Source organism: Saccoglossus kowalevskii, chromosome 2 (genome assembly GCF_978046115.1).
Source record: "Saccoglossus kowalevskii chromosome 2, keSacKowa6.1, whole genome shotgun sequence".
Taxonomy (NCBI): domain Eukaryota; kingdom Metazoa; phylum Hemichordata; class Enteropneusta; family Harrimaniidae; genus Saccoglossus; species Saccoglossus kowalevskii.
Window position 1 is genome coordinate 43,804,055 of NC_140642.1, and position 24,831 is coordinate 43,828,885.

General features: G+C 36.0%; 1 protein-coding gene and 1 long non-coding RNA gene across 2 annotated transcripts; both read left to right on the top strand.

Annotated features, from left to right (window-relative positions):
- The first annotated feature begins 10,008 nt into the window (after nt 1-10,008).
- lefty (left-right determination factor) lies at nt 10,009-12,428 on the top strand. Its single transcript, NM_001171208.1, has 4 exons — nt 10,009-10,285; nt 10,633-10,891; nt 11,044-11,271; nt 12,119-12,428. The coding sequence occupies exons 1-4, from the start codon at nt 10,009-10,011 to the stop codon at nt 12,426-12,428; spliced, it is 1,074 nt and encodes a 357-aa protein (NP_001164679.1).
- A 5,073-nt stretch (nt 12,429-17,501) lies between these two features.
- Nucleotides 17,502-19,446, top strand: LOC146749027 (uncharacterized). The gene is made up of 2 exons (XR_014931472.1): nt 17,502-17,784; nt 19,222-19,446. It is a non-coding gene; the product is annotated as an uncharacterized LOC146749027 (long non-coding RNA).
- Nucleotides 19,447-24,831: the final 5,385 nt, after the last annotated feature.

Genomic DNA, 24,831 nt, shown 5'->3' on the forward strand with positions numbered 1-24,831 from the left:
AGTAATTATTTTTTCAGTTAAAACGTAATTGTTGTGAAAGCTTTGTTCAGTTAAAGGGGCACCTTCCAGTTAAGCCTAATCTCACAACAAATTTACTCTCTGGATTAAAATAACAATGGATAACAAAAGATAGATTAACATTGTAAACAACATAAACAATAGTGTCCCATGATTCTTTGGTGTAATCCAAGGGATTGAGCGGGTCCCCTTTAAAGAAATGTAATTTTAGTGTTTTGAAATTCAATCTTCCTAATCTGTATCAGGATTTAACAAGAAAATCTATGGTGTAATAGTTGTTTTGAAATCCTTTGGAATTTTCCATTGTTGTGTGATTATGTATACATTTTCATCTTATTGAAAAATGCCTTTGTTTTTACTCTAGTTAATATTTGACCTTTGTGTGCAGTCACTGTATGGTAATTAATTCTGTTCAAAGTTTATTTTCAAACACATTTGTCAGTTTATACTTTGAGCAGTAATCTTCTCAATTAACCTGCATTGGGTTAATTTTGTACTATGTGTATCATTTCATTTCCATTGTGTGATTTGAGTATGTTTTTTTATTATAATGAGGGCCATCTGGAGTTTATTATTAGAAAATATTCAGACTATTGAGTTAACTTTTCACAATTATATAAGTGTCATTCCAATATTATCATTATTTAGAATGCCTCAACCTAAGAAAAGTTTTAGACTAAAACGCGAACAAAATCGTAAATACTGTACATGTAGGAAAAATGAGCATGCAAGTCACAGCCTCAACAGTACAGTGAACAACAAAACCTTGAAGTAAGTAGTGAAGTATTTCCTCAGTCAGGTAATCATGTAGAATTAGATGTTGTTACCCGTGAAGTTGATAATCTTATGGATCAATTAATGAACAAACTTAACAGACTAACGAATCAAAGTGAAATATCTTCAAATGTAATGCAATTACTAAATCAGTTTCACCTGTATCAAAAGAATATTGTGAGTACTGATTGGATAGTTGTTATAAATGAACTCCCTGGTGCTGGTTTACAAAACCTTGGCCTTGTTATCAAAATGTTATATACAAGTATTAATACATACTCCAGCATTTGCAAGCTACATTCTTAACAAATCAAAAACCCATCAATGCAGAAAATATAAAACACCATCTTGTTTGTTATGTGAATGGGAATCATTTATAATCCACATGTATTTGGGTAACAACAGTTTTAATAGTGCAGCATGGTTAGGGACGACGTCAAAAGATCGATGTCGGATAAAAAACTTATTTGCTTTAGTTTGGGGGTTAGGGTTAGGGTCCAATCATGGACAAAAATAACAGAAAATGAAAAAAAGCACATCCAAGACGAGAAAATAGTTTGGTCTGAGTGTAAAATCTTTTTACACCCACCCGGCAACCAACTGCTATGCCATAATACTGTCCGATTATCAATTTGTATTTAATGGTGAATGTAGTCTGATGCCATGGTTATTTTCAGTGGGGGGTAGGGGGGGGGAACTAAAAAAATTAAGTTTTTTATCCTACATTGAACTTTTGATGTTGTCCCTTACAGAAATACATTAAAAGTAGAGAATTATTTAATCCTCTTGTAGAAAATGATGCCCATGAGTTTCTTGTGATTATATTTGATATATTGAGGTATGTACGGTACCCTCTAGAAGGCATTTGAGACCAGTTTTGAGACTCTCCCACAGAGGAACATGCCATTTGAGACCGTGTTTGAGACCGATTTAGAGACTCTCGGATGCCACATAGACCGGGAATGAGACCGTGTCTGAGACCAGCTTTAGAGACCGTCAATTCGCGCAGTCTGATTGGACAACCATCTGACATCAGAAATTGTATTCTACTCTTTTCACCATAGATTTAGGAACGGAAAAATTGTTGTTGATAGATTTGTTAGCGTACGAGAAAATTAAAACGCTAAAAAAAGAGAAAAGAAAACGTGACAACAACATGAATATCTCATCTGGAGAATAGTTTGACGACATACAAGACTGTATTATGATTTAGTGTATTCTGAAATATGAAGCTGGGAATATTTAGTAACTGTGTTAATTGTTTGTCGCAGTTGACGTATTCGTTAACAAACCCGACATCATCCAGAAAAACAGGCGCAAAATTCACCCAGTTAGCCAGTTAACGGGTAGTAACAATGATCTGTGGCCATCGTTAACGATTGTATTTGAGTTGCAAGTGTTTCTTTATTTGTCAATGCTAGGTTGGGATGAAAAAAAAGATTTTTAGCTCCATGGGTGAGTGGGAGTACGTCATAATTTAGAGAAAAGTTCCGCGATTTGCGTGAGTACTAAGTATCAACAAAGGTGCGTAAAACCGCAGCTACCATTGGCTGGCGGTGCCCAAAAAAGGCGGCGTCCTGGCAACCAGGGAGACGGCTGTTCATTTCCCTTTAGCTGCAGGCCTGCTTTAGCTGTATTAGTTCTTGGCGCCAATGAGCAACGAACGAGATTACGTTTGTTGAACCATGGAACTATAAATAGTTCCATGGTTGAACGTTGGGTCGCACGAGTTCCTGTTAAGCGAGTTAACGTGTTTTTACCGATGATAACTACACTTCTGTGATTATTTCAACGCTGATATGCCCATTCTCATTTTAACGAAACATATTACTACTGGTTTATACTTCGTGTCCATCTCTAATTTTATTTATACAAGTTAAAATGGTTAGATTGAAGTGCTCGGGCTCGTACTTCTATTTACCCCTAAACCTTAGACCCAATACACTGCCCCTCTATCCCGGTCAAGCAACGCCAACGCCAGACATTTTTTTTTTTTTTTTTTTCAATCTGGGTTGCGGTTAAACAAACCTCTTGTCCACGACAGGGATAGAGGAACTCGTCACAAAACATGTACTTTATTTCTCCACATATTCTATGAATTCGTGTTTATGGTTTATCTCGGAAATGTGTGCTAAATAACTCCGTTACCGAACTACATCAGTAACAACCATTGTACTAGTAGTTTTCGCGTCCATTGTGGCAAATTTAATACCTCTGTGAGGTGTGACTACTTTTGAAGCCTTCTATTGTTTTCACGTAATCGGCGGCCCGTGACACAGGAATCACCACATGGTTTCACCATGGAGGTAATAAAAATTCGAGTGCGTTGTTTGTGTTAGATAATACAATGAAAGGAATCACAGGAAAGAAAACACACACAAACTTCTTTGCAACGTCAAAACCAGACAGAATATAAAGTGTCTATTTGAAAACACAGCCGGCGGTTGAAATCAACTTGTCAACGATAAACGGCATTCAGAAGCCGTTCCCAACAATTTTGCCTGTAGTTATGATGTACATAATTCTGAATAAATAAGCGAAAGAGATTCGCTGCCGCCGTGCTAGTCGGTAATGTTCTATCTCATTATTTCCGGATCGTAGCGAGAATGATTATTTTTATAGTGATCAACCACAGTCCCTCTATCCCTCTAGAGGGACTGTGGATCAACGAAGCACTACAATAAGACATTCACGTACAATTTCGTATGCAAAATGAGTAAGGACAGAGTACATTTTGTCGTGATATTGCTCGACCAAGTTTTGCCGTGATTGCGTTTCGGGCATATATCCGATAAAAATGCACATTTACGCATTCTTGCGTTTGACTAGATCGGCATAGTTTGTAATTCTTTCTAGTTTGTCAAAAAATAGACGATAACCTGTGGCTGCGAAAGAAATCTTAAGCAGTTTCACAATTCGTGTTTCTCTGCCTGATGTCCGTGAACGACCTATCAATCATATTCAAAATTGCATGGGAACCTAGATGATACTTTGTAGCAACACAGTTGAGGGACTGTGGTAGCAAGTTCCAGTATAAATGTAAACAATGTCGCCGCTGATGTTCTTTCGTCGTTGCGCAGCCTAGCCAAAATAATAAAATGAGGCATGGGCACGAACACGTAGGTGAATACGATAAAAAAATATTACGACCCGGTAATCGATCCAAGATGCTCTTGCCTGTGAGGTTATGGAAGATAATATTATTAGTAATAATAGTAATAATAATAATAATAATAATGCAAGGACAATCAACATAAATATTATTTGAATATACAGTTCTCTTAGTTATCTGGGGCATGGAGGTAAAAAGAGATCCTTTTCTAGCTCCATGTCTGGGGTAAAATGTGGTCGCTCAGAGACAAGAGATTTACTCTACGCAACCTAATTTATGTATGTGAATATATTTATTGAACATTGCAGCATAGATCGTGTCACTTTAGAATGAACTGTGCATACTAGTATACCCGACTTGAATACGGATTCCAACAAGCTGCCTCGTCACAGGAAATAAATTGTTTATTTCACTTTACAGGGCTCAAATCAGTAACTATACACATAAACAAAAGATTAGGACTATCTACATTTAATGAACGATTGACAGTTGCCGTCGTTGAATAATCAGTCAAATTAGAATACTAAGCTCCGCCAAGCCACAGTCCCTGTGATAGAGGGACTGTGGCCAAGCCCATGGTTAGTATTCGCCAATAACAGTTCGATGACAATTGTTTGCTTCATTTTTTAATGGTGGAGTTAGTCTGTCTCTTGTTCACTAACAGTCACACACTGTTAACATCTGAACGTGTGAATAATTTTCTGTCATAAATTCAGACAGCCATGGTCAATATTTTATTTTACGTCAGTAAAAATACGTGGTCACGCCTGTAAAAAGGAATTCCTGCGTCACGCGCCGCCGATTACGTAAAAACAATAGAAGTCTTCAAAAGTAGTCACACCCCACAGGGGTGTTAAATTTGCCACAATGGACACGAAAACTACGATGGTTGTTACTGATGTAGTTCGGACACAGAGCACACATTTCCGAGATAAACCATAAACACGAAGTCATAGAATATATGAAGAAATAAAGTACATGTTTTGTGACGAGTTTCTCTATCCCTGTCGTGGGCAAGAAGTTTGTTTAACCGCAACCCCGGATTGAAACACAAAAAAAAATGTCTGGCGTTGCTTGACCGGGATAGAGGGGCTGTGTATTGGGTTTGAGGTTTAGGGCTAAATAGATGTACGAACCTGAGCACTTCAACCTAACCATTTTAACTTGTATAAATAAAATTAGAGATGGACACAAAATATAAACCAGTAGTAATATGTTTTGTTAAAATGAAAATGGGCATATTAGCGTTGAAATATTCACAGAGGTGTAGTTATCATCGGTAAAAACACGTTAACTCGCTAAACAGGAACTCGTGCATATGCGACCCAATGTTCAACAAACGTAATTTCGTTCGCTGCTCAATGGCGCCAAGAACTAGATACAGATAAATGGAAATGAACAGCCGTCTCCTGGTTGCCGGGACGCCGACTATTTTAGGCACCGCCAGCCAATGGTGGCTGCGGTTTCACGCACCTCTGTTGATACTTAGTACTAAGGAACGCAAATCGCGGAACTTTTCTCTAAACTATGACGTACTCCCACTCACCCATGGAGCTAAAAAAAAATTTTTTAGCTCCATGACTCGCCCCAACCAGGGAGCTGTAATGAGCTCCCTGCCCCAACCTAGTATTGCCAAATAATTCAAATACGATTGTTATCGATGGACACAGACCATTGTTACTATCCGTTAACTGGCTAATTGGGTGAATTTTGCGCCTGTTTTATTGAATAATACCGGGTTTGTTAACGATTATGTCAACTGCTACAAACAATCAACACAGCTTCATGTTTCAGAATACACTACATCATAATAATACAGTCTTGTATGTCGTCAAACTATTCTCTACATGAGGTATTCACGTTTTCTTTTCTCTTTTTTAGCGTCTTAATTTTCTCGTAGCTAACAAATCTGTCAACAATTTTTCTGTTCCTAAATCTATGGTGAAAAGAGTAGAGAATACAATTTCGGATGTCAGAGGATTGTCCAATCAGACTGCGCGAATTGACGGTCTCTAAAGCTGGTCTCAGACACGGTCTCATTCCCGGTCTATGTGGCATCCGAGAGTCTCTAAATCGGTCTCAAACACGGTCTCAAATGGCATGTTCCTCTGTGGGAGAGTCTCAAAACTGGTCTCAAATGCCTTCTAGAGGGTACCGTACATACCTCATATATTAGAACAATATGACGTAAACAGTAATAATATGCCAGTACAGACTTTACAAAGTATATTTATGGTTATCTATAATAACACATATAAATCAAAACACTGTGCATATCAGAATGTTAGACTTGAACCATTCACTGTTTTACAACTTCGTATCACATATTCTAGTAATAATGAACCAGTTTCTATTTCAAATTGCCTTAATGATTATTTTAATGAAAAAACAATACATGAATATTTGTGTAGTCATTGCAACAAAGTGCATGACATTGTAAAAAATGTGACCAATCAAGTATTACCACCATACTATGTTATACAGTTGAAACGTTTTTCAAATTTAGGGAATAAAATAAAGACACCTGTCAGTTATTCAATAAATTTAAACATGTCTGAGTATGTAAGCAACAGTTACTATGGTTATACTTCATACAAGTTATATGGTATAATAGTACATCAGTCTAATCCATTACATTACTATGCCTCTGATTATAACTGGTAGAAATTTAATGATGATAGCGTAACACTTATTGATATCGAAAAAGTTTTAAAAGAACAGGCTTACATGTTATTCTATCAGTTGATAGAAATAATTTTTATGAATCTACCAATTACAGTCAAGAACCATGTCACATAATTAGTTGGCAAGATTTATCTAGTGATGTGAAAGATCAGGTTCAAAATAAGACTGATGTTAGTTCATCTCTTCATTATATGTTACATAGGCAAATAGGTGATTTTCCGTACAATTGCGAGATGCATGAAAGACGCGCGTCGAACGTCTGCCGCAAAAATCGAACGATTTGATTTTGAACTCGAATTTCTTTATTTCGTAGCTCACATCGACCGGCCGATCTTCGACAGAGGAATATTGCTTCCGAATACCCTCACTTAATCGAAATTGCCTATCATCAAATGTGAACAGCACATTATTAAGCATGGAAATGTCCCCGAAATACTTTCGCGTTTGTCGAATCCCACGCGATGTTTGACGCCACCCTGCTATGACCTTTGTTTGTCCTGTTTTTACGTTCGATTTCACGCATAACACGTGATTCTCGCAGTGAACGGAAAATGGTCTATTGAGCTTGAAGAAATAAAAAAGAGGCATGTGAAAGCTGGTGTTATTGATCAATAGAGGGAATATACAAAACAATATATGAAACAGAAACGTATAAACCAATGTTAACATTTAGAGAAGGAGACGAATGCAATGAGGTTACATCACAAAATCAACACCCCTTTCACAAATGTAAAGCTTAGAGTGATATTTGGTAGTAAGAAATGAGTCACCATGCAAGTGATTAAATATACAACATAGATATATAGCATATTCGTTGTGCTTTCAGTGTCAACATTTGGCAATGACTGTTACAAATTGACACTATCTTATAGCATGAAGGTATACCTCCATGCTTATAGTTACTCTGAACAGTAAGCAAACTTGCCAACGTTTACTAACAAAAAATTGTGCATTGTTTTATAGTTAACAGCTGGCTTTTAAAAGTCAAAGTTGAAAATCTATTTTAAAAGTCAAGATTATTTTATTTTAGCTTATGAGTTATTAGTAAGTAAATATAAATATGTCAGTAAATAAATATATTAAATAGACTGTACTTGTAACATACGAGTTGTTAGTAAATAAAGATAAACAACCGTACAAGGTAAAAGTAACAGGTTATGTATGCAACAATAAGAACTTGATTGATAAAATATAAAACATGTGTACAAACAACTTCCAGGGCTGAAATTGTTATAGATGTTCCTTCCCAACCTATTATAATAACCAGAGAGACCAGTGATGTAGAGGGGCCACTAATAATTAGAGTACATTCTAAAATTGCTTTTATATCCACCTTTAACTATTATTATGGTATCTGAGGAGATGCCCACCGTTTTTCCTCTCATCAATGTTGTCCATGTAAAATTGGTACACACTATATACATATAAAAAGTTGTATTCAGCTAATAGAAGTCTACCAAATGCACCTACAATATCAAACACCAAAGCGAAAATGGCGAATTAGAGATACTGTTACAAAATAAACAACTCTGGTCAAGGCAGGTGCATTCCAAGGATGCATGGTAACAATGACACAGACATGACCTTACAAATAAAAGCAAGGACTTTCTTTTTTTAAGCAATCGTGGTGTATTTGGAAATGTCAGACACTGGGGTATTTAGACACTTTTACTAAACTTTATCTAGGCTACAAAAATTTAGCCAACTCGAAATATAAAAGGTGTGTTAAGTCACTGAAAAATATTGCTGTGATTGGCATAACAACATTGAGTCGTGAAACAACAAATTAAAATTCCTCATGTTCACAGTAAATACAGGGTGTGTTGGTTTCTCATACAAATAATACAATAGTTCCAGGTTCGCCTTTATATATCTTACTAACATAATTTTAGACATTTCTTATAATTACTATACACTTGCAATACTAAATTAATTGATAAAAAGAAACAAGATGGTTTGCCATTAATACACTTGAGGTCATTTCCACTGTGCCATTATTTCCAAATTTCATACCAACTAGAAAAGCAACTAGGCTGTTAGTTTTTGAAAACAAGTGCAAGATTGTATGCATGTGGGTATATAATTACATATTTGTTTTGAAAAAAAGTGTTAATATAGCTGCCTGTAAATTGTGTTTGGGACAGGAACTAATTGACGGAATCAACAAATTATGCAAGAAAAACTTGACTTTTAATATGACTGAAAACGCAAAGATCAAAGCGAGCAATAACTTTTAGATATTGGATGATTTTGACTTATTACTTATACATTGATCGAACCACAGTGCCTCTATATGATAGATCTATATGATAGAGGGACTGTGATAAATAAGACTTCCCCAAACGTATGTACTGTATTTTGTCCTGCATTTGTTATGAGGCAATCTAATGACTTTATTCCATGTCGTTTCTGTATTATTACTATTTTTGTTATTCCATTGTGAAATATAATAAATTGCTTTTCTAAAACTTGACTAACAGTATTGCAGATAAAAAGTAACACCGCTCTTGTCAACAGTGGAATACCCCATTCCGCACGGTTACAAACATAACTTGCTTTTTTTTTTTAATGTGCGAAAGTTAAAAGGGTACGTCACAATATATCTGTAGGGGTTCTAGGTTCCCGTGTGTAGGAGACAGCAAAAACTCGATGATAGTGTCTGGCACAATAACCGTGTATGGGATTACTAGGATCATGGAGCTCCATGCTAGGAACTAGTACATTAGCACTGCGTGCATGATGTATGGTGCAACCATACAATATTTCACAAGTATAAATTATAACAGACAGTTTAATTTCATTTATGCTCACCAAATCGGAGATTAAAGATCGTTCTGATCAAATAGCATTATATCGTTTCGTTTATTACTAGCTGGCAGGTGTTTCAACCCTCTTTAATATGTGAAGTGTTAACTGTCTGGCGCGCCTCTTAACAAGATCAGACATCGACAGACGGCAAAGCTTTATCGACAGACGGATTTGTCACATTTGCATGTCAACACATTTTCACACCTTGCCGTCTAAACTGTGTTGGTTGAAAAACAATACAATTCGGTGTTCTGTAAGTAAGTTTGGCTCCACAGTGGCGGGTTACCTGTTGTGGAATTATTATTTTTTTGCTATGTTTAAATAGCTATAGAATATATGGAAATTAATTAATGCATTACTAACAATGGGTACGAGAAACACACCTCAAATAACTACTCGATCACGGAGAAGTTACCGCCACATTTATTTAGTTTTTGAAAGGTGTCAAGATAAACAATGAATATGAAGTCTAGCAATAATGTGACCCAGACAGTAACGATAACAAACACTGGCCTTATATAAAGATGAGACTGGCTGCATTGCAGTATAGGACGAGAAAAGCTAGTGTGTGCCTCACTTATCTACTCTACTCCATCACTACTACGTACGCTATGGCTAGGACACATCTCATTATTCTCATCAACTCCCTAGTGTGTGTAACACAGGCATTGCCTGTACATATTGCGGATCAGCAATTTATAAATTCTGTTTCTGAAAGAATGGGAATAGATGGCAGGAATATTGGTATTTCAACCAATGATGTCTCTGTTCCCGCACATATGCGTCTCAAATACTGGTCGTTAGCGATGAAACATAAACGGTTGTCGAGAGAGAAGCGGTCCAGGTTTAATCTTCCCACGTTCGCCAAAGTGATACGGGAAAATGAAGGTGGGTAAGACATTTGCAATATTCTATATGTTTATACTAAAATGCGTTAATTAATACACGTGTGCTTTTAGACTAAACTCATTAATAATCCAACACCATCGTAACTACATTATGCAATGGCTGACGTTGCATGGCAACAGATATGTGGAACAGTTCGTTATAGCAATGCAAACCATTGTTTATTCAAGGACAATGCAGATAATAAATGATACACAGTTGTTTTTAAAGTACCATTTTCTGATTAAATAGAAAGAACTGTCGCAATTGTGTTGTATATTCAATTGCCACAAATACAATACGCAATAACTGCAACTACACGTCTGACACCTTGCATTATATCTTTACAGCTTTCCTCTCAGATGTCTTATACGCCGGAACAATGCGACATCAACTCAGATTTGACATGGTAGGGAAAATAGATAGAGACAGTCGAGTGACAATTGCAGAGCTGAAACTGTACAAAGAGCGTCCAAACTTTACTATGCATAAGCACTTACAAAACGGTACCAGTCAAAGTCACAGCCACCACGCACGTGTTAGTATCCATCACGTGATCAAGTCGCCCGATAACAGCAGTGATACAGCCAATATTATCGTAGATTCCAGGTAAGATTTCACCTCAAAACCGTAATTTAACTACATGCTCATACAAAATGATATCAGGAATGACTGAACCCCCACCAGCGACTGTTCACCAGCATTCCCATGAATTGTTGTTAATTGTGGGTATTTAACTGAACATGGTTTTCATTCGACAGACTGGTGGAATTGAACGATTCTGGTTGGAAAACATTTGATGTAACAAGTGCAGTCGAAAGATGGTCTCAGGACCCCGGCGAAGAATTCCTGTTGGAACTATGGATAGAAGGGGATCGTGCAACGTCTCATGCTATTAAAGTGGCCAAGAATGTCGAGTTTGTAACAGAACAAACCAATGTTGAACAGAAACCAAGACTTGTAGTATATACTGAACATTACGAACAGAGGTACGTTTCACGATGTTATTAGCCCGTGCCATGCGCCACGATGCTATTAGCCCGTGCCATGCGCCACGATGTTATTAGCCCGTGCCATGCCCCACGATGTTATTAGCCCGTGCCATGCCCCACGATGTTATTATCCCGTGCCACGCGCCACGATGTTATAAGCCCTGCCATGCGCCACGATGCTATTAGCCCGTGCCATGCGCCACGATGTTATTAGCCCGTGCCATGCGCCACGATGTTATTAGCCCGTGCCATGCGCCACGATGTTATTAGCCCGTGCCATGCCCCACGATGTTATTAGCCCGTGCCATGCCCCACGATGTTATTATCCCGTGCCACGCGCCACGATGTTATAAGCCCTGCCATGCGCCACGATGTTATTATCCCGTGCCATGCGCCACGATGTTATAAGCCCGTGCCATGCGCCACGATGTTATAAGCCCGTGCCATGCGCCACGATGTTATAAGCCCGTGCCATGCGCCACGATGTTATTAGCCCGTGCCATGCGCCACGTTGTTATTAGCCCGTGCCATGCGCCACGATGTTACTATCAATAAACTTGTTGTTATTGTCATTGCGAAGCATACAAATATTTAAAAAAAAAACTATGTCAAAATATTTAGAAAAAAACAGTGGACACAATCTGATTAAAATCTTGATTTTTTTAGATATATATCATTTCTTAGCGGTCATGATACGATATATAAAAAACGAATAACGGCAAGTGAAACAAAAAATAAGTCTTCGACTCTGGTTTCCATCAGCCTATTTAACTTGATACAATGTTATCATGGGACTATAGCGACAATATGTGCACTGTTTTGATATGGTCATTATTTCCCCCAGGTTCGACCCTACAGACTGTGGTGAAGGTACAGCCAGCGAGACATGTTGCAGGAGGCCAAAATATATCAGTTTCCGAAATATGGAGTGGACAAATCGTTGGATAATAGAACCTAGAGGATACGAAGCGTACGAATGTGTTGGACCGTGTCACATCAGACATAGTTCACAAGCCACTGATTTAATAAATTGTGGAGTGTCCAAGAGTTCACCATTGCCAATGATGTACTTAATCCAAAAGGGGGATATCACCCAAGTGGAGGTGTCAGAAATACCAAATATGGTGGTCGAAGAATGCGAATGTTTGGCATAACGCAACGTCTTTACATTATACAAATGTATTACAAACATAGCAGTGAACTTGGCCACGGTTAGTTACCATGTCGTTGCTCTATAAAACTGTACATAATTGTAAATATTCAAAAGAGATAACTATACCCTGTTAGATCCAGTATTTGTACATTTACATGTATTGTTATGAAAAGCAATGTACTCTGAGATTGGTGATTGTAGAAAGAGACTTAAAAGGTGTTAATTTTAGAACAATATGTCTAAACTATATTAAAATAAGCCATTAAAGGCAATAACTATTTATTATGCAAACTTGTGTTCTCTAATTGTATTACTACTTCACTAAATCCTTAACACCTAGTTAAGTAGCAGCCAAAATTAGCACAGCTGTGTGATCCGTCTGTGTTGTGTCTGACTTTTTTAGTCAAGGTGCTATGCAAATATACACCAACACACGCATTTATACCGGCGATCGCATGTCCGTAAGTACACTATGACAAAAAACTAGAGAAAGCTAGTTTGTATTTTTTTTATAGCTACACACATTTAATCCGTCGACAGAGCGACATAACCCATGTGGCATTTAGACTGTCGACTGAATGTATGCATGGACGTAGTACATCCACGATGTATGGGTCCGTATCCATATCACGTACAGTACTGGTATATAAAAACAATACAAGATATGTATACCGGGTATATTACATCTCAACCTCAGTACCGGCCATGCAGTAGTCTATGTACATCCATGGTGTACACTCAACACTCAGTCAAGTATGCTTAGTAGTTGCAAACTATCTATATGTGGATATTGGTTTCATCCGCTGCAACTTGCAATTCTTGGTATTTCAACTATAAACTATGCTCCAATGCATGGATTCGTTCAGCGAGAGACAACTATTATTTGCAAAGAGGGGTAGAGATGTGAAAAATATTTACATGCCTTATTTCGTTAGACCCCCGGGGTGTTTCTCTGAGTTTGTTCATGTGGGAATTTTATTGAACCAATATATTATAATCACCTGCGTAACAGCTACGTGAATACAATATCAGACACAAAACAAATGTTTGCCGTTACAGTATAACTTCAAAAAAGTTACGCCCGGCGATCCGCCATGCAAGTTGCCATGCAATTGTGTGCATTCGGTCTACGTTGTCACTCACAGATGCCTCGCCATATACGCGGTCGTATGCCTTCATTTCAACCTATTTACATGCCTGTAAAATTAAGTACATTGTCGCCACATCTGAAACGTCCTTTTGTTTCTGAATACGATGTTTATTTATCCGGAAACAACGCATTGTTCTCATGTCGCAATTCTTTGCAAAAATCATGGTTTTACTTTGCCAAACAATATACTTTAGATATTACATGGCAAATTGGTGTTGTAACGTCTGTATTTGCTTCGTATTATATATATTTCTGATAATTTAATCGCAAAAATAGTGAAAAATATTTTCAACTTAAGACAGTAAAATTATGGTAACACAGGCATTTACATTGCCCCCACCCCCAAATTCTGTCGTAACGTCTTTGTATTGTGTACACAAATATTTCTGATTGTGGTTTAGAATAATTGCTGAAACAATTATCCCACGCCGGTGATCGTAAGACTGTATTTCTAAATTGTCGCATTTAGCAGCAGTTAACGTCAGTAAAGTAAGAACCGATATGGTTGTCCAAGTGTTCAAAGTGGTTAGATTAATTCGAGCACGCTAATTTTCTTTCGTGCACGATAAAACTCATTTGAGTATGCCAATTTCATATTCGACAGCACTAAATTCTCATTTGGACACGCTAAATTTTCATTGGGGCATGCTACTTTTTATGAACGAGTTAAAATGGTATTTATTTAATGTATATAAACATACAACACAAAATATTACATTACATTGTGGTATATGGAGAGAAAAGGCAAAGACAAATTAAAGAAAAAAGTGGATAAATACAAATATTAGCTAGTATAACATATAACTATATTTGTTCAATATCTAATAATGAATGAGCTCTTTGTTTTTTGCGATTCAATATTTTTATTTCCCTGACCCAACTTTTATATACATATTTTGTTAAATGAACCATGCAGGTGCATACATATTTTTTAAATAGTAAACTAAAATGATTTAGTGATTCAGTGTCACATAGACATATAATTATATTTTATATATTACAAACATTAGCTATAAGTGAGCAATAGCTTTGCAACTGTCTCCACAGTCTCTTTACAACAATACAGCTAATGAACAAATATAGGTGTTCTAATGTTTCTTCGTTTTCACAGAAAGAACAGTGGGGGAATTGATTATTTTCCATTTATACAGTTTTACAATAGTTGTTAGAACTCGGTAGAATTTTGTATTGGAATGCTCTAAGATTTGTGGAGATTGTTGTCTCGAGAGGTAGTTTGAAAATTACATTACAGCCATTTTGTTTTATACCATACAATTGTTGTAGGTCTTTGGCAGTGTTTGGCTCTTCAATGTTTTCACACAAAGATTTATACACCTTTTTGCTTGTCAGTGTATTAATTGTATAATCCTTAGAATTCCATTTAATTTGATTTAGATGTTCTCTCTCCAGTCACCAGATATTGCAGAGATTAGGCCTTGTATAGTAAGGTAATCTGACAGATTGACCCCCCCCCCCAATATTGCCAGTCGTGAAAGACTCCATGGAAACCAATTGATCTAATATTCTTAGTATATTTGTTTCTTGCCAAACTTTTCAGATAGACTGTTGGCCAAGTTTTAGAAATCTATGGCATAATATTTGTTTATCAATTTCAGACGTTGTTTTGGAGTGTATGATGTCAGAAATGTCCATTCCGGATAAAATCATAGTAAAGGGTGATTTTCAAATTCGGATTCTTCGTAGTCACAAAAACAAATGGTCTCCAAACTTTGTCAATAGTCCTAAGATGTTTATTATTACATATGTACTGCAGTTTATTTTGATTCGTCCCTGAAATCAAAATCGGTATTTCCACAACCCATATGCAAATGAGGTCTGAGAGGAAACAAAGTAGTCCCTTCAGGAGTACAGTTTTTCGAAATAAACAATATTTAGAAGTATGATATTTTCCCCTTGGGGTACATGAATATACTTGCCGAGTGAAATGAAATTTGAACAACAGTAATGGTACTTTTAGGCAGTCACTTATTTTGGCCAAAACTAATTTGCATATCACCCATGCAATAATGTTTTTGGTATTTTCACGGTCGATATGCAAATGAACATGGTATTTTCAATGGCTACCGAACTATTTTTATTTTGTAAACACATTTTCGTCTGCTATTTTTATCCAGTTCAAATCGTTCAACAACATTTTTGGCATGTCAGGTGTACATCACATGGAATACTACGATTGGGAGAACTTATGTATGTTGACCACCTGGAAACCGAGTTTTATAAACCTTGAAGGGCTCTCAGAAGATCCACCAGCAGTAAAATCAGCGATTACTATGCAGCCGCAACCATCAGCATCGAGATACCAGGTTTCTACTGGCGACGTTGCGGCGTTACTCAGTTCCAAATAAAAAATACCAACGCCAAAAGAGCAACATTTTAACCGGTAATCAAGACTCAGTCAATCCACGACCAGCAAGCAACATCACACACGAAGTTGTAGCGTGCAGCTCAGCGACAACCGTTGTCAACGAAAGTCATCCCATCAGTGGAGTACCGCAGTTGCACGGCATGTTTGCCAATGCACAATTCTGTGGTGGAACTTTTAACTTCAACATAAACTGTGTATCATAGTCGTCCAGTTCAAGTTCTGCCGTGGTCCCAACTAAACGTCAACGAGTTATTTATTCGGACAGTGACTCAGATTAGACGTCTGATTTTAATTTCAAACAAACAGTGACACGGGCTTAGACATATTACGAAACGACCCCAAAACGATCCAAAAACGAGCCAAAAACGAACCAAACGATCCAAAAACGAGCCAAACGATCCAAAAAAACGAGCCAAAATGACAACAACAAATCGTCAAACTGTCCAATTGCCGCGATATTATTGCGACAGCCGTTTTAATGAGCACATCGGCCGATGAGGGCGCTGTTCTCATCAAGCCGCATCAAAATATTTGTATCTTCTGATTTCATTAAGTCAATGAACTTAGTAAAATTAGGTGGATTATAAAAGAAATACGGTAAGTACTTGTCTCTGAAATTTGCAAAAAATGCACAGACTAAAAGAAAATGATATTCATTTTCAATTTGGTTCAAGTCACAGAGAGTACAAACCCTTTCCGTTTATCCTCGGTTAGCTTCAATAAGCAAACAATGGGCTGAGTAACGGAATCTTGGTATTTTAAATAACTTCTATGTTTAAAGATATTAACTGAAAATATATAATGCTCGGGTGTAATTGTAGTTTTGAATTCTCTGTAAGTTTCTAATATATTCATTGTACGTAATACGAGGCGCGGAATGTAAATTTATTATTTTTTGTATACTAGAAGAAAACGTACTAATAATTCAAAATTACGTACGTATTGGAGGCCGTGGCGTGTGTGTTTTAAAATGATGTGTGCATTTAAAAAAAAAAACGGCGTGACTGTGCGTTTTAATGGTATGTGCTTTAAAAAAATCATGTGTGTATATTAAATGGCGTGGATGTTTTAAAAAACGTGTTTTAAAAATGACGTGTGTGTTTTTAAAAATGGTGTGTGTTTAAAAATGACGTGTGTGTTTAAAAACATAACGTGTGTGTAAAAACGATGCGTGTGTTTAAAAACGATGTGTGTGTTTTTAAAAATGGCGTGTGTTTAAAAACGACGTGCGTGTTAAAAAAATGACGTGTGTGTTTTTAAAAAAATGGCGTGTGTTTAAAAATGACGTGTGTGTTTAAAAATGACGTGTGTGTTTTTAAAAATGACGTGTGTGTTAAAAACGACGTGTGTGTTTTTAAAAATGGCGTGTGTTTAAAAACGACGTGCGTGTTAAAAAAATGACGTGTGTGTTTTTAAAAATGACGTGTGTTTAAAAATGACGTGTGTGTTTAAAAATGACGTGTGTGTTTTTAAAAATGACGTGTGTGTTAAAAACGACGTGTGTGTTAAAAAATGACGTGTGTGTTTTTAAAAATGGCGTGTGTGAGGTCGAATGAAAATTTCGTGTGTGTAAAAAGAAAAAAACGCGTGCATTAACTTATTTACGCCTGTGGGGGCGCTGTTTTGAATAGATTTTTTATTCGTGTGTGTGTGCAAAAAAACGCGTGCGTTAACCTTTTTACGCCTGTGGGGGCGCTATTTGAGAGATTTTTTTTCGTGTGTGTGTTAAAAAAATCGCGTGCATTAACCTATTCACGCCTGTGGAGGCGTCGTCTCAAGTGGTAGCCATTTTCGTTTGTGGATTTCTATAACGACAATAAGGTACACGTAAAAAGGAACTTGTCCAGCACGAACGTTTTATTCATTCTGCTCTATAAATTTACCGACACTGTGTATACCTCAGAGACCTGGTGATTTATTCGTGTGGATGGTTGCTGAGGACGTCTAGTACAATGGGGCAGAACAAAGTACTCGTACTGGTCTCACAGGCGCTCGGAACGTTTCTTGGATAATAAAAAATGACCAAAAGTAGGGTCGGCATAGTTAATCAGTCGCCGGTACATTCCCCTACCACTCATATGATAACACAAGGTAGGAAAGCGTTCACACCATGACACCGAAATGGTCCGAAAATAACACGATTTTCAAAATTGGATTTCTATCCGCTTCACACAACTCAAGCATGATATCGGTAGAAACAATCGATCGACTGTTACTAGTATTATATGAGTGGTAGGTGAATGTACCGGCGACTGATTAACTATGCCAACCCTACTTTAAGTCATTTCTTATTATCCAAGAAACGTTCCGAGCACCTGTGACTGGTCTATCGGTATGTGCATATCCATACCGGTATATCAAATGTTTTTTCATTATTTTTTGAGTGAAATGTATTATTTATTTAGTGCAGCTTCTAATTTACATAGTGAGCCCCTGTTACCCTATAGCTGGGTGGGGAGGTGCCCCTGAGTGCTCAAAAGTGTGAACACATTTTTATACCTGGATAGTAGCAAAATCAAAATACATAAAATCCCAAAAACAAGACCCATTTCAGGGGCACAAACCCATTAGGCAAGTTCTATGTATATCAAATTGCAATCATTACTCGTATAATGTGTATTCAGTCATGATAACGCTATGATTGGTGTATTTGTCACCCTTTTAGTTGTTTATCCTCTGGTTGGTATTTTCATGGTATAATGTCCACCGGCCTGGTTGAGTTTTTTTATTTCATTACAAGCACTTTCCTTATACATGTACAAATAACCATTAGAGTGTTTGATGTGGATTACATGTAGCTGTGATATTGATATAACACATTTATCAGTTATGTTGTCAATTACACTGCAACTTCTGATAGAGGGCGAGGGTAAAATCTTGAATTTGACAAGACATACAGGGTACATAGATGTTTTCCCATAGTTGTATATCATGGTATGGTGAAGCAGTGTAACAGTTGTTGATAAAATAAAAACCAAGTCATCTGAATGCTGGTTAAGCTTAAGGCAAACATGAATTGAAAAATAACAGTATTCCATTGTACATGATTACAAAACTACAGTGATAGGCAGTACGCCATGTATTTTATAAATATTTAAAATACTTAAACAGCAAATATGTAGGCACTTTGTGTAGTCCTCTTTCAGATATTTTGTGCATTGAAAATCTTTTCATTAAATTACAGTACAAGTGCACCAAGTTGCTCTCACTTTCATGTTCAATGTGTAAAGAAAATAATGTGTCTTTTTTTGTTTTAAGTAATGGTATGGTTGCAGCAGCTTAATTGAGGCATTGCAGTAGAGGAAAAGATATCTTGAGACCTAAAAAGAACGATGAATGCTGAAGATAGTTCAGATTAATGGAATTACACTATAAATAAAAGTCAGACTACTTTGGGTTGAATGATTGAGAAATCTTAATATTTGTTACTTCAGATTTGTTACTGATGATTATTTTTGAACATAAACTGGGTGAAAATGTGGCTTACTTTATGGCCATTATTGGCTTTAGGTATATAATAAGCACATGTGTCAAAATGTATGAACTGCATGTGTATATGTGCATGATAATTAGCTGATTTTTAGCTGTTCAATGATTTTTTCACTGATATCTAAAGATCCACTCTTTGGATTTCGATGAAACTTGGCACATAGATGTTCTAAACTAATGCCCAGATTTTATTAGTTTTGGGTAAAAATCCCATGTATATTAATTACCTAATTTGCATAATGATTAATCATTTTTTGGCTTTTCCACTGATATCACAAGTTTTTATCATCACATTTCATCAAAACTTGGTACATAGAATGTCATAGGACACTGATCATCTTAGGGTAATATCAGTTCATATTAATTACCTAATTTGAATAATTGATTAATTTTTAGCTTTTGATATTTCAAGTAGTAAGCATCACATTTCAATGAACCTTCAATAAAACTTGGTACATAGATATTACATTACACAGACCTTATTTAGTTTTACACTCAAATCTGTTCATAATAGTTAACTGATTTGCATAATTAGTTTTCAGCTTTTCCAACAATATCTCAAGTACAAGTAATTTTGAATTAATTTTTAATGTGTCTCCAATACTCTCAGCACACAGGAGTTCTTTCTAAGCTTTCTTTGATTGTTTTATTGCTTCATAAAATGTGACATTGAAGTATTGTTTTAAATACAATAATGATATTCTGTATGAGTTTTTTTCAATAAATGGCTTTTTATCCTTTTCATTTAATATTTGTTCTTGTCATCTATATTGAAATCCTATTCTAACATTGATATATACCCACAACAGTAAGGTTTTAATAATTGTGAACACAAGGCAAACAATGAAAAACTTGTGTCACAAGAAACAGGATAAGGTTTTTGGTAGCACAGATGGATTCTCCTGTATGACACCTAATGGCCAAACTTAATTTACATGATTGCAAAAGAGACTATTGAAGATTTTACAATTTGCTTATACGGATGAAGTAATCACTTAATTTGTGTATTTTCTATCAAAGTCCAAACAGCTTATGTAAGAGGTTTTACGATTTTGACTGTTGCTATAGGTTTAAACCCCACCCTTGGCCATTTGACTCTGTTAAGCAAAGCACACAAAAGAAGTCTTTGTCGTTACCCTGTATGTATTTATGCATGAATATTTCAAGAACAGCTTCAATGACGTGGTACGTATCTGTGATAATCTTATAAGTAGGGAATTTAAATTACCTAATTTCTATAGCAATTATTCAATTGATTAATTAAAGTCCATAGGTTGTCTTTGATGTCATAGTTGAAGACTTGTCAATTCTCGACATTGCAATTTTTTTTTATTTTTCTTATTTCCGCCACAGGCGAATTTGAATACTCAAATAGTATTTATTTTATTTTATTTTATTTTATTTTATTTTATTTTATTTTATTTTATTTTATTTTATTTTATTTTATTTTATTTTATTTTATTTTATTTTATTTTTTAATTTAATTATTTTGTTTGTTATTGTATTGTAAGATACACACCGTACAATACATCAGATTTTACCAGATTGTATTAGTGCACACTCTTTTTAGTTTTCCATGATTGCGTAACCAATAAAAGTGAAAAGTTTACTGAAATGTGGGACAAGTAAAATATACCATGGACAAGTCACGGTATACAGACATGTAAACATATACCTAGAATGTCACCATAACAAGTTTTATTGATATTGACCCAATCATTTCGAAGAACCGGTTGTGAACACATTTAAGTGATATGATTCAACGATTTATTACTAAAAAACAATAACGTGTCATAGTAACCATTTTTAATGAAATTGTTCCAGTCGTTTCAGAGAACTAGTTGCAATCAATTATAGTAACACATTTTTGTGTCCAAAATAACCGGCCAAAATTGTCGGACTTGTGACTTTTTACTAAGTTCGGAATAAATCGGTCACTGCATGTCCGAGAAATAGCTACAGACAGTCAGCAGAAGGTAGAGAAGTGCTCAAAACAATTTTTTCCGGCATTTTTTGTTACAAGCAGGCATCTATGCTAAATCACGTCTTTATATGGTTTCACGTCAGGGGCGATGCCAAAATTAAAAACCATTTTTTGCCAAAAAAAACATTTTTGCTCATCGAGAAGAGATCAAAAATATATAGTTTGACCTATTTTTGACCTTGCGTTACGTCGCAATAACCAAAAATGTGATAGACCATTATGCCAGTCTTAGCTATGAGATGGGTTCTGAAATGAGTATGTCATCATAATTATTCATACATATTAACTGGCCTAGTTTACATCGATGACCTTTAATATGCAAAAATATTACATACTATTGAAGTACATTTTGGTGAATATGAAGGAAACAAAATAATAATAATAATAATAATAATAAAATTATCTATGGCAATGGGACTGTAGCAGTTGAGTCCTCTCTGCTATTTACTTTTGGAACATTGGAACACACTTTCAGAACACACTGGTAAACAACGAAGAACTCGCATACAAACTTTGCATCTCACAGCGATGAAATCTACCAATGAACAGCTAGACAAGAACATAACATCTTACTGGGATTTGGAAAATATCGGGATACACAAAACGACTTCAGCTCACGAAGCTAACCCACCCACGATGAACCGTATCAACATTATACAAATCATAATTTAACCCGGAAAGACGGTCGATTTGTAGCTAAACTACAATGGAAAGACAACCCCCGGGGAGAAAACCATGAAACACTATCCACTAACTTCGCGTCTGCAAATGCACGCACCCGCAACATATTTGCAGAAATTACCCGCTGAACTTATTGTCACACGCAACGTAATATTACCGTAATTGGTATAGTACAGGTGTGATGGTTCAAATACCAAAATGGCAACAGTAACACAAAGACTTCCCTGACGGCGATGATAAAATACGAACACGGAGCCAACAGATGAGGTTTCAACTGGTACTGGTATTATTATACTCTGCAAACATCAAGTACAATAACGCGGTAAAACTCCACTACTCCAATGACTAGATACTTAAACTCCAATACAATTCAACGAGATCTCCGATCTGAACTCAGTGCTGAACAACTCCCCTATATATACCCCACTGTCTATAAATAGACCATTACATCAGCATACATAATGAGTCTGGAACTTACTACAAATTTCTAGAATGTTCCATTACCTTATATTGCCTCCTACAGTGTTCTATTACCTATTCAACCAGTTTCTAAAAAAAAAATCTAGAATATTCCACCCAGACACAGTACGGTTCTAGAACATTCTCAGTGACACGGAAGTAGTAAATAAGTCGTATGCGACACTTATCATCGTCTACTTTTTGTTGGTTGTCTGCTATGGGCGGAACAACATTCAGAAGAACGGAAACTGAAACAAAAATGCCCAGTAAGTTTTGTGGGATAAGTAAAAACATTTGTTTGTGTAGTCAGTAAGCAAAATGATTAAGGGTTAATTCTGGATTATATATAGGCCACTAGCCGTTTGTATGACTATTGTGTGAGAAAGGTATAACATCTATGCGTCTCGAAAAGCCCCAACGGTTAGCTTGATGAAAATAGGAGAGTTTAATTTATCATATAATGGGAACGTTATTTTTGCAGAACATATTTTTGGATGAAAAGTTAGTTTACTGTTACACTAATTCAAACAACCCACGTATATGCGTAATAGGTTGTAAACATAACTCGACATGTACAGTGGGCATTTGAGATGTCGAAAGAATTTTTAAAAAAATAAAAAAGGAAATTGCTGCATCATGCAAATACGCGTAAGTACACCGTTTAGACTAAACTTGACAGAAGGGTGTCAGCCGGGAACTTAAAAGTGCCTGTCAAAAATATGCTAAAGGAATAATTTTAGATATTATATTTGATAAAATTTCCAAAAAACTAAAGGTTTTCTGTTTGTGTTACATCAGTAATATGCAAATATAGATGCAGTGGATAATGTAGTACTATTGTTTCTTTGTTTTTATAGATTATTGAAATGTTCAAAACAAGACACAACCGAGGTCACAAATGCTTACAATACGTGCTACACTTCCGTTAATGTAATCCGGTTAGGTTGTTCTAAACAAATTATTATTTCACGAATTTGAATGTATTACTCATTCAACAATTCAATAAAACGTTCGAATCAACAGTAATAGTAGTTTATAAATAAATAAACGCTGCTCGGACTGATAAGTATGATATATTGAAGATAATATTTGGTAATCGTAGTCCTAAATAACTATTAAAAATAGCTAGACGTTTCGGTAGTTTTTTACCTTCGCATGTCATGAATAGATATACTTTATTTTTAGGGCACTATGTAATTCTTGGTGAAAATTAATATGAACATATGTTGATTCTTTGGCACTGTCCTACACCATGCTGTGCAAATACCCATATTAAATCCCTGGGTAGATATTAAGACCCTCACCAACCCCGGTGAAAATAGAAGATATCACCGACGTAGTAACACTCACGTAATTTATACAAAATCCTACTACCCGGCAACTATTCGCGATGGTTCTAGACAGTGTTCTAGCCCGCATTTAAATCCTACTGATACATATCAGACGTATTTGAGATTAATTTTAATTTCATACACTCGAACACATGTATATGTGTACATAAAGGACATTAAAATGTATGCTCTGGCCAATCAGAAAGAAATGTTCATGCTTTATTTAACTGCAATCACTCGGGTTAGTCATTGCTTTGTGTAGGAAAACGAGCGAGTTTGTTCAAAATTCAAAATTACCGGCTTATAATAGACGTTACAAAACTGGGACATGCTACTGTGGGTAACCTCAGTCACCCCACGAGGTCTGGGTTGTGATATAACCTACCTTATATTTCCCTGCCAAATTCACAGGTTAGAGGGTGTTTCACAAGACTTTTCGCATCCGCTAAATAGATTATACAGTAGATTATAAGGTTATACTAAGTAGTTAAACACCTTTGGGAACATAGAACACCTCCTACCCAATTTACCGTATGTGCTGCACGTGACCATTAGGAAGAATAAAAACAAAAAATAATTTCTTTTCAACTTTTGCTTTTAGTATCTTTTATCCTGTAATTTCAAGCGAGCGTTTTAAATAATTTGAAAGTAAATCGGTCAATGACAAATTCATAGGTAATGGGCGTCTCCAAATGGTTTCTACGACCAATGAAAACATCTTCCCGTGAGACGCAAGGACCTTCACCTAATGATAAATGTTTCATAAATATTTATAAATGTCCATGTCCAGATGTATTCTGGTTTCGAAATTGAAAGATATTGCAACAACTACAGTTTTTTCAAACAGCTGAAATGAATTATTGATTTATTATTATTAATAAAGAATTATATACATTAGCTTGCGTTGTTGTTTTGTTGACATTG

Bases quoted from the DNA above. Each gene is read 5' to 3' on its own strand.
- lefty (NM_001171208.1), top strand. From the start codon at position 10,009: ATGGCTAGGACACATCTCATTATTCTCATCAACTCCCTAGTGTGTGTA. The intron at 10,892-11,043 runs GTAAGATTTCAC...TTCATTCGACAG, and splicing joins AATATTATCGTAGATTCCAG to ACTGGTGGAATTGAACGATT. The intron at 11,272-12,118 runs GTACGTTTCACG...TATTTCCCCCAG, and splicing joins ACTGAACATTACGAACAGAG to GTTCGACCCTACAGACTGTG.